At 41.6% G+C, this 19,841-nt stretch overlaps 1 protein-coding gene and 1 pseudogene across 1 annotated transcript; both read left to right on the top strand.

Annotated features, from left to right (window-relative positions):
- The first annotated feature begins 2,039 nt into the window (after positions 1-2,039).
- On the top strand, positions 2,040-3,021 carry LOC111911636 (anthocyanidin 3-O-glucosyltransferase 2-like; annotated as a pseudogene).
- Positions 3,022-5,170: 2,149 nt separating this feature from the next.
- On the top strand, positions 5,171-7,061 carry LOC111911647 (anthocyanidin 3-O-glucosyltransferase 2-like). The gene has a single exon (XM_023907398.3). It carries the CDS (start codon positions 5,288-5,290, stop codon positions 6,746-6,748), a length of 1,461 nt encoding a protein of 486 aa, XP_023763166.1. The 5' UTR covers positions 5,171-5,287; the 3' UTR covers positions 6,749-7,061.
- The last annotated feature ends 12,780 nt before the right edge of the window (positions 7,062-19,841 follow it).

Here is a 19,841-nt window from a genome sequence, read left to right as displayed (position 1 = left end):
GGTACATTGGTATGAGTGATTGATAGCCGATTTTTGGATTTTGTCTTGTAAGAATCAGAGGAGCAGTAAGTTATCAGGGTTTGATGTTCGAGGAGCGAACATCATGGTGTTAGCGTGAGTGGGCGGTCTGGTAGCGGACCAGGCCACTAGAGTTTCCCGATTCAGGGAAGGTCAAAAATGGGTATTATAGCGCTAGAGGGGCCGATCCTGTTCCAAATTTAGAGTTCTTGGTTGGATCCAGGTATTCATGGAGAAAGATATCGTTTTGGTGTGAGAACTTCTCAATGGTGCTTTTCGAGTGTTTGGTTTTGATCTATGTGGTTTGAGGAGCGATTTCGAGGGCGAAATCTATTTCAAGTGGGGGAGATTTGTAACATCCAGATTCCCAGGCATTTTATGTTATTCATTTATTTTGAGTTAGAGAGAAGGACTCGATGAGTCAATGCCTAGACTCGTCGAGTAGGGTCACGATTTGCTGTCTGGATTAATGAATGGACTCGACAAGTCGGCAGGCTGACTCGACGAGTCCATGCTGGCGGCAGAAACCCTAAATCTTTGGGCCTGTGCCCTATTTAAGGATCATTATAGCCCTCATTTTCGGCTACCAGTCCAGAGAGAGAAACCCTAGAGATCTTAGATGAGTTGTGTAAGAGAGATAGAGCCTTTTTGATCCTTGTTAGTGTGATTTTTCAAAGAAGAAGGTGTTTCCAGCAAGAGGAGGTCAAGGGGATTGCTATTCTGTGGGTTTCCAGCTTGGATCTACAACTTTGAGGTAGTAAATCGACCCCTTCTTCTGTTTATTATGAGAACCTTGAATTTAAGGTTTTCTATACCCTTTTATTGGCTTGAAATGATGATTATATTGTTCCTTTGAGTGTTAGACTCTGGATCTAGACCTTTAGAGGTCCAGAGAGCCTTATCCTTCCTGCTTTATGTTGTTCCATGGGGGAAATGAAATTAGGTTGTCATTTTAGAAAAGATCTCACCAAAAGGAGACATATGTGTGTTTCATGGATGTAAAGGTCGGACCTTTACGTGATTATTGTGTATGGGAAGGGTAGATCTATAGGTTAGAGAAGCAGATCTGACCTCAGAAGGTCATTTTGAGTGTTGCCATGGAAGCAACTCGCCGAGTTCATAAGTGGGCTTAACGAGTCGAGTCGGGGTTGCCCCGCGATTCATGACAAGAGTAACGCGTCGAGTGAAGGGATAACTTGACGTGCCAAGGGAGACTAGAAGGGTTCAGAGGATCCGCATGGACTCGCCGAGTCACCCATGTGCATTCTACGAGTCGGGTCAAAGTTTGACCGTTGACTTCAGTTGACCTTAGAGTTTTGGCCAAGCTAATTCAAGAGACTTCAGGTAGGGGTAGAATGACCTTCTACCCAACCTTTAGATATGAGACTATGAGAGGGTATTGATCAGGAATGTTATTCGGTTGATAGGAGGAGGCTAGGTCGGGACGTCGAGCACGAGGGTTTATCCGACTTCATTCGAGATGAGTCTTCTCACTATACTTTACCAAGAGTGGTAATTAGAGTTATGTGACAAAGTATGTTGTATGCTATTATATGATGGGATATCTATGTGATTATGTGCTATGTGTGATTTAGAGTTTACAGAGTTAAGACCGGAAGGTCCACAGAGTTAGGGCCAGAGGGTCCACAGAGTTATGGGATTGGAGAGTCCCATTAAGACCCTTTGACCATAGGGTCATACAGAGTTATAGCCTCGAGTGGCTAATATGTGTTGTATGTGGTATTTTGGGGAACTCACTAAGCATTTATGCTTACAGTTGTTGTGTTATGTGTTTCAGGTACTAGCGAGCATCGCGGGAAAGCGCTGTCATGATCTGTACACACTGATGAAGATTTATGTAATTGAGATTCTGGGGTTGTTTAAGAGATAATATGTGAGACAATGAATCTTGTTATGAATGAAATTATGTTTTTAAAATGAAAAATTCTTTGAAAATTTCGTTGTTACAGCTGATGTCTTGACAAAAGAAGTGGAATATAAGGATAGACTTTTCACTCTACATGGTTGTTAGTGATGCTCATTTATTGAAGGGTTCTAAGAATTTCGTTAAACTACAAGTTGGAGGACCAAATCTAAAATTCGATATGTAGTAATAGTTGGGTTGTTGCAAATATGGGATATAGTTGGACAGTTTCAAAGCCTTGGAGTTTCTTTTTTATTGCGGTGCCGGAAAAGCGTCGAGTAATGATGATATCATCACCTGGTTGGACACTCAACCGCCTTCCTCTGTGGTGTTTCTCTGTTTTTGGAGCATGGGAAGTTTTGACGAGGTTCAGTTAAAGGAGATAGCAAACGGCTTTGAGCGAAGTGGCCACCGTTTCCTGTGGTCGCTACGTCGACCTCCGTCAGATCAAACAACAACAACACCTAGTGATTACGAGGATCCAGGAACGGTATTGCCGGAAGGATTCTTGGAGCGGACTGTCGGAATCGGAAAAGTAACGGGGTGGGTCCCTTAGGTGGCTGTGTTGGGTCATGGTGCAGTTGGAGGATTTGTTCTTATTGCGGGTGGAACTCGTTGTTTGGTGTACCATCGGCTACATGGCCAATCTACGCGGAGCAGCAACTTAATGCATTTGAAATGGTGGTGGAGCTTAGGTTGGCAGTGGAGATTAAGATGGATTATAAGAAGGATTTTGTTAATCAGAAGGCTGATAAAGTGGTAGTCACGACGAAGGAGATTGAAAGTGGGATAAGACGATTGATGGAGGATTACAATTTGAGGAAAAAGATGAAAGAAATAAGGGAGAAGAGCATAGCGAAGGTGGCGGAGGGAGGTTCATCGTATGCGTCTGTAGGGCGTCTAATTAAGGACTTTAAACGAAACCTGTTATGAGTTCTCTTTGTATACTTAGTTAATCACATATGCAATGAGTAGGGTTCATTATGTAACTGATATATTAAATAAACAAATTAATTAATTAATAAGAAAAGAAATATACATTACCTTTAAAACTAGTACAAAGAAATATACAGTACCTTTAAAACTACTCGCATTTAAAACTAAAGCCCGTAAAAAGCGATGTTTGAGCTGATTCCGTATAGCCATGTACACCTCAAAGGTTATATGAATTGTTTAGTTGTAACTTGTGTGCTTGTATTGTACCAAAGTTTGTGGAAAGGGAGATATGAGTTTGCAAATGTTTAGAGTGGAAGACTTAGAAGTGAAAAGAGAAAATAGTTGGCGCATGTTACCATGTGGATCGAAAGGGCGGGAGGGATGAACTCTTTCAGCCGTTTAGATCTTCAGTTCATTTTCAAAGTATTGATGTAAGAAGGTGACCTACATATATGTGGTGTCTAACTTCATTGGTTATCCAACATCAAAGAGCAAAAACAAAATTTAGTGTATTTCCTTTTCTCCTATTCTTTATATTGCGTAAGTAATGACAATTTTAATTTAAAGAATGATGTATATTGATATCAAAAACAAAACTGCTTTAATTTGAGCATTACAAAATATCTTTATGAAAACCCCAAAGCAGTACAAAATAACCTTTTAAAAACCTTGAACTAGAGAACAATTTGAAAGTTCAATTAGTTGCAAAAGGTGTCATAGTTTGTTTTATTTTCTTTAGAGTAAATTACATAAATGGTGATTATTGTGGTTTTGTGAAATAAACAACTTTGTCTAAAGTTTTTTCTTCCATTAAATCTTGGTTTCTATGGTTTTATCAAAACTTCAACAACTGACAATTTTATGATGTATTTTTTTTCTTATTATCTTTTTTTTTTAAGTAATTTTATATTTTTTATCCACTAATATATTAATTTTAATGATTTAATAATTATAAGAATCCAAATTTAAGACATGAACACGTGTGAATAGAAAATAAAAATCAATACTACAACCATCATAACTATGCATTTCAGCTAAGACCTTAAACCCTACCTAGTAATGTGTTTATACAGCCATGAGAGGGAGTGATAATTTGTTGTCACATCCTCACCCGACGACGAAAACATTGGGGGTGTGCGGCAGGAATAAAGTATCACAGTCCAAAGCATACATTGGACAACATATAGAAATAACATAAAATGTTACATTATATGACATTATCAAATATATCTTACATCATTATAAATATCGTTGCAAATACTGAACGATAAAAACATTTGTGATAAAACATTGTCAACATCAAAATTACAAAACAACAAAATTACAAAACAAGGGATACATAATATCTTGGGGCGAAACTACAACTCGTTAGGCTGGCATGAGGAGCCACACTTGTATGTGTATAGAAACAAAAGTATGTTTTTCTCTCTTAAATATTACAAATTAAAATAAAAGTAAAAATTACCAACATATTATTTTTCCAGACAAATGATGAAACCAAGAATTCAAGATTGATTGTTAAATTTAGTTCAAAGTATATCATATTTGAATCGCTTTTTTATAAGATCCTAATGATTGTATTACTATTTATTTTTTGAAAAAGTATATAACATTTTTTGCGGAGACTAATAAGTATATCATAGAAGTAGGTTCATACGAAAACATAAATATTTTGTTAAAACGCGAAAACAGATTCTATCTTATAAAAATCAAACACATGTACCATAAAAAAATATTTATTAGCAATAAATTAAAGATAAGTTTACATTAGATGATATTATGGTAATATAGATTTAAAAACGGTTTTAATAATTTTTTTTTCACGTCCTTAATTATTTTTAAATTTATGTTTTCATAATAAAAATGTTAAAAATTATACTCTGTTAATATGAAATAATTTTTCATCTATCATCGATTATCATCATGTATTTTAAAGTTTAGATGAATTATTTTTCAAAATATAATGTTGAGGTGACACAATATCATAGGTTTTTCTTGTTATCGTGTTTTCACAAATTATTTGCATTTTCCCATGAACCTTCCCCGTAAATCATATATCTAAAGTATTTCTGATTTTTGATATATTTATTTTGAGATGAATAGTCAACTAAAACATATTTTCATTATTTAAACTGTTTTTAGGAGGATATATGCTACGTTTTAAATAAAAAAACATTTTTCATACTAATAATATGGTACATTTTGGACGTGATCATTTTTCATACTACTAATATGGTACATTTTGGACGTGATGTTCTATGTTTTCACGATTTGATAGAAATTTTGCTTATCCACTCCTTTTAAAAGTCAGCTAAGGATGCAAATAAGGACTTATAAAGCGCCTTTAAAATCCCCCGAACGGCACGTCATAGATACAACGTCAAACAAATCATTTGAGAACAACAAGAAATGGTGAACTCAACTTCGGAGCTCGTCTTCATCCCTGCACCATGGGTTGGTCACATTATGTCCACCATCGAGATCGCAAAACTGCTCGTGAATCGCGACAACCACCTCTCCATTACTGTCCTACTCATTAACCCACCGCCAACCTTCGGCTGGAGCTTCGCCGTCACCACCTACATCCAATCATTAGCAAAGACCAAAATAGATCGCATAACCTTCATCAACCTCCCTCAAGACAAAAACTCATCAGTCTCAAAAGTTCCCATGGCTACCTTGACTGATTGTATCAACAACCACTGCAAATACGTAAGAAAAATTGTCGCCCACAAGATGAGTCAACCAGTTCCGGGGTTGGGCAAGGTAGTCGCGTTCGTCGTCGACATGTTCTGCACTGGGATGATAGATGTGGCAAACGAGTTTAATATTCCGACATATGTGTTCTTCACTTCTAATGCTGCTTTTCTTGGATTTAAGTTGTACATCCAGACACTCTCTGATGACAAGAATCAGGACGTTGTCGAGTTAAGCAACTCAGATTCCAAGATTCCCGTTCCGTGTTTTATCAAACCAGTGCCCACAAAGGTTTTTCCGGCCACATGCCACACTCAAGAAGGGCTGGAGTTTGTTTTGCGGTCTGCCCGGAAACTGAGAGATGCGAAAGCCATCATTGTCAATACATTCTTGGAATTGGAAACACACGCTATCGATTCATTATCGAAAGAGAAAACGGTTCCGATGGTGTATCCGGTGGGTCCTATACTCAACCTAGAAGCCGGTGCCGGAAAAGCGTCAAGTAATGATGATATAATCACCTGGTTGGACACCCAACCGCCTTCCTCCGTGGTGTTCCTCTGTTTTGGGAGCATGGGAAGTTTTGACGAGGTTCAGTTAAAGGAGATAGCAAACGGCTTAGAGCGAAGTGGCCACCGTTTCCTGTGGTCGCTACGTCGACCTCCTTCGGATCAAACAACAACAGCCCCGAGTGATTACGAAGACCCCGGAACGGTATTGCCGGAAGGATTCTTAGAGCGGACTGCCGGAATCGGAAAAGTAACAGGGTGGGTCCCTCAGGTGGCTGTGTTGGGTCATGATGCAGTTGGAGGATTTGTGTCTCACTGCGGGTGGAACTCGTTGTTAGAGAGCTTATGGTTTGGTGTACCATCGGCGGCATGGCCAATCTACGCGGAGCAGCAACTTAATGCGTTTGAAATGGTGGTGGAGCTTGGGTTGGCGGTGGAGATTAAGATGGATTATAAGAAGGATTTTGTTAATCAGAAGGCTAATAAAGTGGTAGTCACGACGGAGGAGATTGAAAGTGGCATAAGACGATTGATGGAGGATTACAAGTTGAGGAAAAAGATGAAAGAAATAAGGGAGAAGAGCATAGCGACGGTGGCGGAGGGAGGTTCATCGTATGCTTCTGTAGGGCGTCTAATTAAGGACCTTAAACTAAACCTGTTATGATTTCTCTTTCAACTGTTGTGTACTTAGTTAATCACATATGCAATGACTAGGGTTCATTATGTAACTGATATATTAAATAAACAAATTAATTAATTAATAAGAAAAGAAATATAAAGTACCTTTAAAACTAGTACCATTTAAAACTAAAGCCAGTAAAAAGCGATGTACCTCAAATGTTATGAATTGTTTAGTTGTAACTTGTGTGCTTGTATTGTACCGAAGTTTGTGGAAAGGGAGATATGAGTTTCCAAGTGTTTAGAGTGGAAGACTTAGAAGTGAATGGAGAAAATAGTTGGCGCATGTATACCATGTGGATCGAAAGGGCGGGAGGGATGAACTCTTTCAGCCGTTGAGATCTTAAGTTCATTTTCAAAGTACTGATGTAAGAAGGTGAGTTGCATATATGTGGTGTCTAACTTCATTGGTTATCCAACATCAAAGAGCAAAAACAAAATTTAGTGTATTTCCTTTTCTCCTATTCTTTAGATTGTGTAACTAATAATAATTTTTATGGAATGATGTATATTGATATCAAAAACAAAACTGCTTTAATTTGAGCAGTACAAAATATCTTTATGAAAACCCCAAAGCAGTACAAAATAACCTTTTAAAAACCTTGAACTAGAGAACAATTTGAAAGTTCAATTAGTTGCAAAAGGTGTCTTAGTTTGTTTTATTTTCTTTAGAGTAAATTACATTAATGGTGATTGTGGTTTTGTGAAATAAACGACTTTGTCTAATGTTTTTTCTTCCATTAAATCTTGGTTTCTATGGTTTCATCAAAACTTTAACAAATGTATTTTTTTTCTTATTATCTTTTTTTTTTAAAAGCAATTTTATATTTTTTATCCACTAATATATTAATTTTAATGATTTAATAATTATAATAATCCAAATTAAGGCATGAACACGTGGGAATAGAAAATAGAAATCAATACTACAACCACCATAACTATGCATTTCGGCTAAGACGTTAAACCCTACCTAGTAATGTGTTTATACAACCATGAGAGGGAGTGATAATTTGTTGTCACATCCTCACCCGACGACGAAAACATTGGGAGTGTGCGACATAAATAAAGTATCATAGTCCAAAGCATACATTGGACAACATATAGAAATAACATAAAAGGTTACATTATATGGCATTATCAAATACATCTTACATCATTATAAACGTCGTTGCAAATACTGAACGATAAAAACATCTGTGATAAAACATTATCAACATCAAAATTACAAAACAATGGATCCATAATATCCTGGGGCGAAACTACAACTCTTTAGTTGTCTGAGAATAAATGTTTTAAATATACGTCAACAAAATATTGTTGGCGAGTTACACAAGTTTTGTCTAGGTGTACTTTTATGACCAATAGAGTATTTTATATAAAAAGGATGAATATCGAGTTATATAAAATAAAAATATTTTTTCCAACCTGAAAGTATAAAAATATGACTTATTTTCACACTTGCAATTCCATGCAAGTAAAAATATTGTTTTTATAAATAACTCAGTCTATAAACAGTGAAAAGTCGTGTTGAATGGTTTATTAAGTAATATTCAGCTTAATTCATTAACCGACATTTATCTATTTGAACAAAACATTCTTACTACGTACATTTTTATCGCAAACGTCGTATAAGTGTACAAACCACATATAAATCATATTTCAATTCTATATGTGCAAAAAAAAAAACTCTGACGTCTATAATAAGCCTATAACTGAATTATGGACGGGCCAACCTTTGCACCAACATTATAATGTAACACCGTAAATTTCAAAACAATTTTTCGCATTTTATAACAACACAATTAATTAAATATTCGTAAAAACACCCATGTTTGAAATTCAATCCATGTCATACAAAAATCCCAAGATCTCATAATATAAAATCCCGTGCGTGTGTACTGATCAAGTCGGCGCCTTCCCACGGTCATCACTAGTACCTGAAACAAATAACACCAAACACTGTAAGCACAAAACTTAGTGAGTTCCCCAAAATACCACATATAACACATATTAGCCACTCGAGGCTATAACTCTGTGGGTCCGTGCACCCAAACTCTACAAACCCTCAGGTTCTAACTCTGTAAACATGCAAAGCATAAATCACATAGAATAATGCAATGCAACACATAACACATATATAGCATCCAACACTGTATCACATAACTCTAGCTACCTACTCAAGGTAGAGTATAGTGAGAAGACTCACCTCGTGTATCTCGAGAACTCGCAAATCCCTGAAATCACTCGTGCTCGATCCCCCGAGCTATAATCCTCCTATAATACAATATATCTCTAATTAGCACTTTTACAACTAAGGTTGACTAACCCTATCAAGTCAACACTGGTCAACTCTGGTCAACGGTCAACTTTGACTGGACTCGGCGAGTGCACCAAAGCGACTCGGCGAGTCTATACGCGTTCACTGACTCCCTCGGATCCTCTCTTGACACGTCGAGTACTTCCCTAACTCGACGAGTTCCACTTGGCATGAATCATGGGGCAACCACGACTTAACTCGCCGAGTCTCAAGAACAACTCGGCGAGTTTCGGCTTGACTCAGCCCCAAATTCACTCTCCCTGACTCACTGGGTCATCCCCTAACCCGGCGAGTCCACTCGCTGAACACTTTACGTGAAACCCCAACCCTACTCGCCGAGTCTCAAGAACAACTCGGCAAGTTCATGCCATGCACAAACTCTATTGACCCTCTGAGGTCAGATCTGCTTTCCCAAACCCTAGATCTGGCCTTCCAAGCATGAATGTCACGTAAAGTTCAAAACTTGATGCTTGTACAACCCCCACAAGGCATCAAAAGGAGATTTGGTCCCAAAAGTGACCACCTAGGTCCAATAACTCCATAATAACTCAAAAAGCTCCAAGGGTTAAGGTCTCTGGACCTCTTTGAGTCCAGATCCAAGGCACAAACTCGAAGAGGGACCATTTTCTTCACATAATCACTCTCAAAAGGGGGTTATAAAACCCTAACTCTAAAGATCAACCCTAAAACTGAAGGAGATTCGAACCATTACCTCAAAATGAAGCCTCTGGACTCTAGATCTGCTGGAATCTCACCTCCTCCTTGCTCTTGCCACCTTCTTCTTGCTAAACAAGGAATACAAAGGCTCAAAAGTGACTTCCTCTCTCCCAAAACGAATTAGCTCTCTTAAGGTTCTCTCAAGGGACTGGTAGCCGCAATGGGAGGCTATAAGTGCCCTTAAATAGGCTCCAAACCCGGGGAATTAGGGTTTCATTAAACAGCGTGGACTCGCCGAGTCCACTCCTTGGACTCGCCGAGTGCAGACGCGAATTCGCGTCCAAACCGCGATCCTACTCGACGAGTTTGAGCTCCAACTCGCCGAGTCTCCTCACAAAATACCAAAATATAGAAATGAATAATACCTGGGAATCCGGGCTGTTACAATTCTCCCCCACTAGAACTAGACTTCGCCCCCGAAGTCTCGCTCCGCAAATAATTCCGGGTGCTGGCGCATGTCACGCTCCGGCTCCCAAGTCATCTCGGACCCCTTCCGATGCTGCCACTGAACCAAGACCAAGGGTACCTCCTTATTCCTCAGAACCTTGATTTTCCCATCTCTGATTGCCACTGGTCTCTCAGCATAATTCAGGCTCGCATCCACCTGAATATCCTTTAATGGAACCACTGCCGATTCATCGGCTATACACTTCTGCAATTGCGACACATGGAAAGTGTCGTCAATCTGCCCCAACTCTGCTGGCAACTCCAAACGATAGGCTACTCTGCTTATCCTCGCAACCACCCGAAATGGACCAATATATCGGGGCCCCAACTTGCCCCTCTTCCTGAATCGGATCACTCCTTTCCAAGGAGAGACCTTCAGGAGCACAAAGTCGCCAACCTGAAACTCAAGCTCGGACCGGCGTCTGTCCGCATAACTCTTCTGACGACTCTGAGCGGTCAACAACCTCTGTCTGACCTACTGGATCTGCTCTGTCGTTTGAAGTACTTTCTCAGTACATCCCATAACACGCTATCCGACTTCTCCCCAGCAAATGGGGGTCCGACACCTCCTCCGATACAACAGCTCAAAGGGCGGCATACCAATGCTCGAATGATGGCTGTTGTTGTAAGAAAAGTCTGCCAAGGGCAAGTACGTATCCCAACTCCCCCCGAAATCCAACACACATGCCCAGAGCATGTGCTCGAGCGTCTGAATCTTCCGTTCACTGTGTCCATCTGTCTGAGGGTGATATGCGGTACTAAAATGCAGCCTAGTACCTAGCTCCTCATGAAACTTCTTCCAGAATCTGGAAGTGAAACGTACATCTCGGTCTGAGACAATCGAGATCGGCATCCCATGCCGAGATACCACTTCCCTCACGTATATCTCTGCTAACTTCTCTACGGAGGAGCTCTCACTAATAGCAAGGAGGTGGGCGCTCTTCGTCAACCTGTCCACAATCACCCAAATTGCATCGACTCCCCTCGCAGTCCTCGGCAATTTGGTGATAAAATCCATAGTAATTTGTTCCCACTTCTATTTGGGAACCTCCAACGGTTGCAACTTACCATGCGGCCTCTGGTGCTCGGCTTTAACCCTACGGCAGGTTAAGCACCTCTCAACAAACCACGCAACATCCCTCTTCATACAGGGCCACCAATACTCCCTCCTCAGATCCAAATACATCTTAGTGGCCCTAGGATGGATCGAGAATTTCAACCGATGAGCCTCTTCCATCAAAATGGTACGCGTCCCTCCCACAAACGGTACCCAAATCCGCCCCTGAAATGTCATAAGCCCCCGACCATCGGTAACGAACTCTGATACCAACCCTACCACTCGCTCCCTCTTCTGGTTCTCTGATCTCACGGCCTCAGCCTATGCTCCACGAATGGTGTCGAACACCGAAGCCATCACGGTCAAATGCAAACATACACCTCGCAACGAGGCGCTCTCCGCACTGCGACTTAGGGCGTCGGCTACCACATTAGCCTTTCCCGGATGGTACAGGATCTCACAATCATAATCCTTAACCACATCCAACCACCTCCTATGTCGCATATTTTGGTTGGGCTGATCCATCAAATATTTCAGGCTCTTATGGTCTGTGTATATCGTACACCGAACCCCATACAAATAGTGACGCCAAATCTTGAGGTTGAACACCACAGCCCCCAACTCTAGGTCATGGGTGGGATACCTTGTCTCATGTGGCTTCAGTTGCCTCGATGCGTGTGCTCTCACATGCCCTCTCTGCATCAGCACCGCTCCCAACCCCAAGATCGATGCATCACAGTATACCACAAAGTCCTCCATTCCCTCCGGGAGGGCTAACACTGGGGCCTCGCATAACCTTTGGAGAAGCGTCTCAAAGGAGGCATGCTGCTCGGGGCCCCATGAAAAGGTGACACCCTTCCAGGTCAATCTGGTGAGTGGCACTGCGATCTTAGAGAAATCCTTGATAAATCTCCGATAATAACCGGCCAACTCTAGAAAACTCCTGATCTCGGAGGGTGACCTCGGCACCTCCCAACTCATCACCGCCTCAACTTTTGCCGGGTCGACCAATATCCCTTTCTGGTTAACGAGATGCCCTAGGAACTGGACCTCTCGCAACCAGAAATCACACTTGGAGAATTTGGCATAAAGCCTCTACGATCTCAGAACTCCGAGGATCTCCCTCAAATGCTCCTTATGCTGCTCTCTAGATCTCGAATATACCAAAATGTCGTCAATGAATACAATCACTGACCGATCAAACATCTGCCTGCACACCCGATTCATGAGATCCATGAACACTGTCGGGGCATTGGTGAGCCCGAAAGGCATCACCACAAACTCATAATGCCCATAACGCGTCCTAAACGCTGTCTTCTGGATGTCCTCATCTGACACCCTCACCTGATGGTATCTAGACCTCAAATCGATCTTGGATAACCAAGATGCTCCCTGCAACTGATCAAACAAATCGTCGATCCTTGGCAACGGGTAACGGTTCTTGACCGTCAGCTTGGTCAACTCCCTATAATCAATGCACATCCGGTGTGAACCATCTTTCTTTTTGAAAAAAAGGATAGGCACTCCCCACGGCGAGCTGCTTGGCTGAATAAATCCCTTTCCCAACAGCTCCTGAAGCTGTGAGGACAACTCTTGCATCTCTGGAGGTGCACGGCGATAAGGCACCTTGGCAATAGGCGCGCCCCCCAGAACTAAATCGATACCGAACTCCACTTGCCTCACGAGAGGCACACCCGACAACTCCTCTGGAAAGACATCCGGGAACTCACGTACTATCGGAACCTCCTCCACTGACCTCGGCCTCTCGGAATCAACTCGCGTATCCATCACGTACGCCATAAAACCCTTACAGCCCTGCTGTAGACACTGCCTCACCCTAGCGGCCGAACAAAACGCTGTTCCAGAACGTGTACCCTCGCCGTACACCGTAAAAACTCCCCCACTAGGGTCTCGTATGGTCACCAGCTGTCGCTCGCAATCGATAACCATACCGAACCTGCTCAACCAGTCCATGCCCACAATGACACAGACATCACCCATCGCAATAGGAATCAAATCGATCTGGAATTCAACACCAAAAATCTCGAATACGCACCCGCGGATCACCTCCGTGGCATATATCACCCTCTCGTTAGCTATGGAAACTCTTAGAGGCCGACTCAGTGCCTCGTGACTAACACTGATATGCTGACTAAAAGCCAAAGATACAAAAGACCGACTCGCACCCGAGTCAAATAACACCAAGGCAGGTACACAATTCACAAGAAAAGTACCTACGCATAACATAATATAAGCATAATATCTCAACATCAAAATAAATACACGAAAGAATACATACCGGCCATGACATCGGGTGCTGCACGGACCTCCTCCGCAGTCAACTGAAAAGGCTCTCCCTCGGGCCCTCGGCGCCTCGGCCTTCACTGGCCGACTCTCGGTAGCTCTGATGGCGGCAGGGGCGGATCCCTGAGGTGCTCCTTGAGCTGATCCCCGCAACTGCAGACACTCTGCCTTCCGGTGTCCGGTCTGGTTGCAGTGAAAACACACTGCAAACCCCTTGGGGAAGTCCTTGGCCATATGCCCCTCCTTACCACACTTGTAGCAAGATCCAGCTCTACAAACTCCATCATGACCCTTGCCGTAGTTTCCACAAGTGCGGCCCTTCTGGCTCCCAGATTTGGGATCAGCGGGCTTGGCCCGCTTGGCTGCCGGCTGGGACTGTGCCGGTCGCCGATCCCTCCCCTGAGACACAACCTCCTCTCTAGCCTGAGTCTCTAGCTCGATCTCCCTCTTCCGGGCATTTGCCTGAAGCTCGGCAAATGTCCGGTACGAGGAGTTTGCCACGAACTCCCGAATGTCTTGCCTCAAGATACTCAAATACCGGCTCATACGTGCCTGCTCAGTGGACACGTGCTCAGGGCAGAACATCCCCCTCTCGTGGAACATCCTGGTAATCATCGTCACAGACTCAGTACCCTGCTTGAGGGTCAGAAACTCCTGGGCCAAACGCTCCCTCTCCACCTGGGGAACGTACTCATCTCGGAACATGGCAATGAACCTCTCCCAGGTCACTGCCGCAAGCTCATCAGGCGAAAAGTGAGTTGTCACAAACTTCCACCAGTCCTTCGCTCCCAAGCGAAGCTGGTTCAGCGCAAATCGAACTATCAAATGCTCAGGAGATGAGCAAGTAAAGAAACACCCCTCTATGTCTGAAATCCACCTCATAGCCGCCACCGGGTCCTGGGTCCCATCAAACTCTGGTGGTTTTGTGTTGCTGAACTCTTGGAACAGCAACGCATCACCACCCTGCGGCCTCGCAGCAGCAACATCTGCAATGGCCGCCGCAACAGCAGCCTCAGAAAGAGCAGCATAACGCTCGTCGAAAGTCTCAATCAGCGTGGTCTTAATAGACCCGAACATCTCTGGTATCTCTGCCCTGATGGCCACAGCCACCTCCTCGTGGATGATCTGACGGATCTCCTCATCACTAGCCCCACTGCTCTCTGGCATATGACGCGTCCTCACCATGATCTACCTCTGAAATACAACATACGACAAATTAGAATCCATTCGAGCATACTCACACTCGACAACTCTTCCCTCCTTGATCCTTGGCATTCCGAAGGTTCTTACTTGAACTGTACACCGCCCCGGTGCTTTCAGTAGTACGGGCCCAATACTACTGTCCGCACCGTTTCAGTATACACTCCAAATCCTCCTCTTCGGATCCCAAGTTCCAAGTACTCTATCACTCTCTAACAGATCTCTCATAAGCTCGTCGCTGCTATCTATTCACTCTCAAGCATCTCATAACAGCTCACCTCTCCCTAGGCTAAGGCATCACAAATCAGGGCACTCTAGTCCTAATAGAACTACCTAGCCCACTCTAGCAAGAGAATACATCATATCAATCTCATAAACATATAATATAAGGGTATTTTGGGAAATCACTGTTCGGGCGCTGACTGATCGTACACACGTTTCTGCTCTGAGTTTCTCTAAAAATCTTTTACTTCTTTTAGAAAATTTGGTTCTATTTTGAAAATATTTTCCAAATCCTTAGTTTGAGTTCAAATACTCCCGAAGGTGTACCTGAATCCCTCAAACCAAGGATCTGATACCAACTTGTAACGCCGTAAATTCCAAAACAATTTTTCGCATTTTATAACAACATAATTCATTTAATATTCGTAAAAACACCCATGTTTGAAATTCAACCCATGTTATACAAAAATCCCAAGATCTCTAATATAAAATCCCGTGCGTGTGTACTGATCAAGCCGGCGCCTTCCCACGGTCGTTACTAGTACCTGAAACAAATAACACCAAACACTGTAAGCACAAAGCTTAGTGAGTTCCCCAAAATACCACATATAACACATATTAGCCACTCGAGGCTATAACTATGTGGGTCCGTGCTCCCAAACTCTGCGAACCCTCAGGTTCTAACTCTGTAAACATGCAAAGCATAAATCACATAGAATAAGGCAATGCAACACATAACACATATATAGCATACAACACTGTATCACATAACTCTAGTTACCTACTCAAGGTAGAGTATAGTGAGAAGACTCACCTCGTGTATCTCGAGAACTCGCAAATCCCTGAAATCACTCGTGCTCGATCCCCCGAGCTATATCCTCCTATAATACAATATATCTCTAATTAGCACTTTTACAACTATGGTTGACTAACCCTATCAAGTCAACACTGGTCAACTCTGGTCAACAGTCAACTTTGACTGGAATCATCGAGTGCACCAAAGCGACCCGACGAGTCTATATGCGTTCACTGACTCCCTCGGATCCTCTCTTGACACATCGAGTACTTCCCTAACTCGAAGAGTTCCACCTGGCATGAATCGTGGGGCAACCAAGACCTAACTCGCCGAGTCTCAAGAACAACTTGGCATGTTTCGGCTTGACTCAGCCCCAAATTCACTCTCCCTGACTCACTGGGTCATCCTCTAACCCGGCGAGTCCACTCGCTGAACACTTTACGTGAAACCCCAACCCTACTCGCCGAGTCTCAAGAACAACTCGGTGAGTTCATGCCATGCACAAACTCTATTGACCCTCTGAGGTCAGATCTGCTTTCCCAAACCCTAGATCTGGCCTTCCAAGCATGAATGTCATGTAAAGTTCGAAACTTGATGCTTGTACAACCCCCACAAGGCATCAAAAGGAGATTTGGTCCCAAAAGTGACCACCTAGGTCAGATAACTCCATAATAACTCAAAAAGCTCCAAGGGTTAATGTCTCTGGACCTCTTTGAGTCCAGATCCAAGGCACAAACTCGAAGAGGGACCATTTTCTTCACATAATCACTCTGAAAAGGGGGTTATAAAACCCTAACTCTAAAGATCAACCCTAAAACTGAAGGAGATTCGAACCATTACCTCAAAATGAAGCCTCTGGACTCTAGATCCGCTGGAATCTCACCTCCTCCTTGCTCTTGCCACCTTCATCTTGCTAAACAAGGAATACAAAGGCTCAAAAGTGACGTCCTCTCTCCCAAAACGAATTAGTTCTCTTAGGGTTCTCTCAAGGGACTGGTAGCCGCAATGGGAGGCTATAAGTGCCCTTAAATAGGCTCCAAACCCGGGGAATTAGGGTTTTATTAAATAGCGTGGACTCGCCGAGTCCACTCCTTGGACTCGCCGAGTGCAGACGCGAACCCGCGTCCAAACCGCGATCCTACTCGGCGAGTTTGAGCTCCAACTCGCCGAGTCTCCTCACAAAATACCAAAATATAGAAATGAATAATACCTGAGAATCCGGGCTGTTACATATAAGGAGGCAAGTTGAAAATCATTACCAACACTTCATCAATGTCGTAAACTAATAAGAGACTAGACATCAACGCCCGTCTCGACATCAACACCCGTTTCTACTCATCAGACGATGGTCGTAGCTAGCAACCATAGGTTGGGTTATCAACCCATATAGATCTATATAATTGGTATATATACAATCTGTTTCTTGTTCCCTACAAATTAATGGTTACAACGAGTTTTAACTAAGATTCGTGGTCTTAGTTGATGAAGAAGATTATCTCATATAAGGAGTCCTGAGTATAATAGATCTTATCGATGTGCGTAAGCATCTTAGCCATAAACTTTTAGTTAAAACTTTGGTAGACTATTATTAGTTCCCATCTTTTGAAAACGATAATTCAAGTCTTCAGTTTTAAAATTTACAAGATTCAATATTTTCAAAAATTGTATCAATTTTTATCATAAAAAATCAGACAACGTAACGGTTACGTTTTAACCAAAAACCATGTTTCAACTACTGTAAAATCAACAATTTCAATATATAATCACAAGTTTACAAATCGTTAACAATACATCATTTGTAACAAAAGAAGATTTTAAGGCAAATAACCGACATGCTTTTATAACCATTGAAGTTCATAGTAATGTATCTAATAGTTAAATTTTAATATTGAACTATATTATATAAAAATATCGGACGTGTGCGTGTGTATATATATATATATATATATATATATATATATATATATATATATATATATATATATATATATATATATATATATATATATATATATATATATATATATATATATATATATATATATATATATATATGCACGTGAGAACATTTGAGAACAAATTTGGACCACACAATTTTTTTAATTAAAATTGTAAAATAATATTCATATAAATCAAAAAATAGTTACAAACAATTAAAAAATTCACTAACTAACACCACTCACCACCCTACCAACACCACCCACCACCACTACCTACCACCCATCACCACCACCCGTCACAACTACCCATTACTAACCACCAACCACAACCTACTACTCACCACCAATAACCACAACCCGTCACCACCACCACCACCCCCACCGCCTGCCACCACCACCACCACCAGCCACCAACATCATCACCCACCAATACCACCCAACCACCACCATCCGTCACCACCACCCACCTCCGCCACCCCTCACCACCACCCACCTCTGCCACCCCTCACCACCACCTATCACTACCCATCATCACCCAACACCCATCACTACACACCACCCACCCACTACAACCACCACCACCACCATCACCACCACCTGCCAACACCTCCCACATCCACCACTCATCATCATTACCCAACCAACACCACTTACCACCACCACTCATCACTATCCACCACCACCCAACACCCATCATTACCCACCACCCACCATAACCACCACCCACCACCCACCATCATCACCACCCAACTACCACCACCACCCACTTACACCACCCACACCCACCTATCACCCACCATTAGCACTACCTATCATTATCACCACCACTCGCAACCACCCACCCATCACTACCATCCATCACCATCTCCCTACCTCCACCACCCATCATCACCATCCATCGCCACAAGCCCCACCTTAACCTATAAAAACCACCAACCACCACTATCCACCAATCACTACCACCCGTCACTACCACCTACCATCACCACCTACCTCCACCACCCGTCACCACCACCACCACCCCCAACCACCCACCCACTACCACCTACTTACACCACACATTACCACCACTCAACACAACCACCCCCACCCACCACTCACCAAGACCATTGCCACCCATCAATACCAACCAAAACCACCACCAAAACCCCCACCCTCCACAACCACATGTGATTGTATGTATACATATGTTTTATATGGATACGATTTGTTTTTGTCTAAATAAACCATATGTGATTAGATACCTTTTATTAATATGATTAAATACACAAGAATAACAAAAATATATATTATCCACATAAATCACTTGTGATTAGACATATATAATCACATATGATTATATGTTTTCATCACATATGATTTATGTGAACAACATGCATTTTCATGTTGTTGATTCGTGTTGTTTTCTTATATTTAATCACATGTGATTATATGGATGTTGTATCTAATCACATATGATTTATATTGACAAGATTCATTTTCACATTTTTCTTCAACAAAAATTTTTATGTTTTTAATCACATGTGATTTTTGTGGACAATATTTATTTTTGCATCGATTTAATAATTTTCTCATGTATTTAATCATACATGATTAATGTGGACAAGATTCATTTTTGTTCATATAAATCATATGTGATTAAATACATATAATCACATGTGATTATACACAAAAAGACTATTGAATCGAGAAAGTGAGAATGAATTTTGTCCACATAAATCTTTTGTGATTAGATACGTATAATCACATGGGATTATATGTAGTTAATCATATATGATTTATGTGGACAATATCCATTTCTCGTTTTCCATTCAATAGTTGGTCTCGTGTATTTAATCACATGTGATTATATGTATTTAATCACATATGATTTACATGGACAATATTCATTTTCATGTTTTCGACTCAATATTTAGTCTCATGTATTTAATCACATATGATTATATGTATTTAATCACATATGATTTATGTAGAAAAAATATATTTTCGCGTTCTTGATTCAATAGTTGTTCTCATGTATATAATCACATATGATTAAATGTATTTAATTACATAGGATTTATATTGACAAAATTCACT

This window comes from Lactuca sativa, chromosome 3 (genome assembly GCF_002870075.4).
Source record: "Lactuca sativa cultivar Salinas chromosome 3, Lsat_Salinas_v11, whole genome shotgun sequence".
NCBI lineage: Eukaryota > Viridiplantae > Streptophyta > Magnoliopsida > Asterales > Asteraceae > Lactuca > Lactuca sativa.
This window is presented reverse-complemented; position numbering and strand designations above follow the sequence as displayed.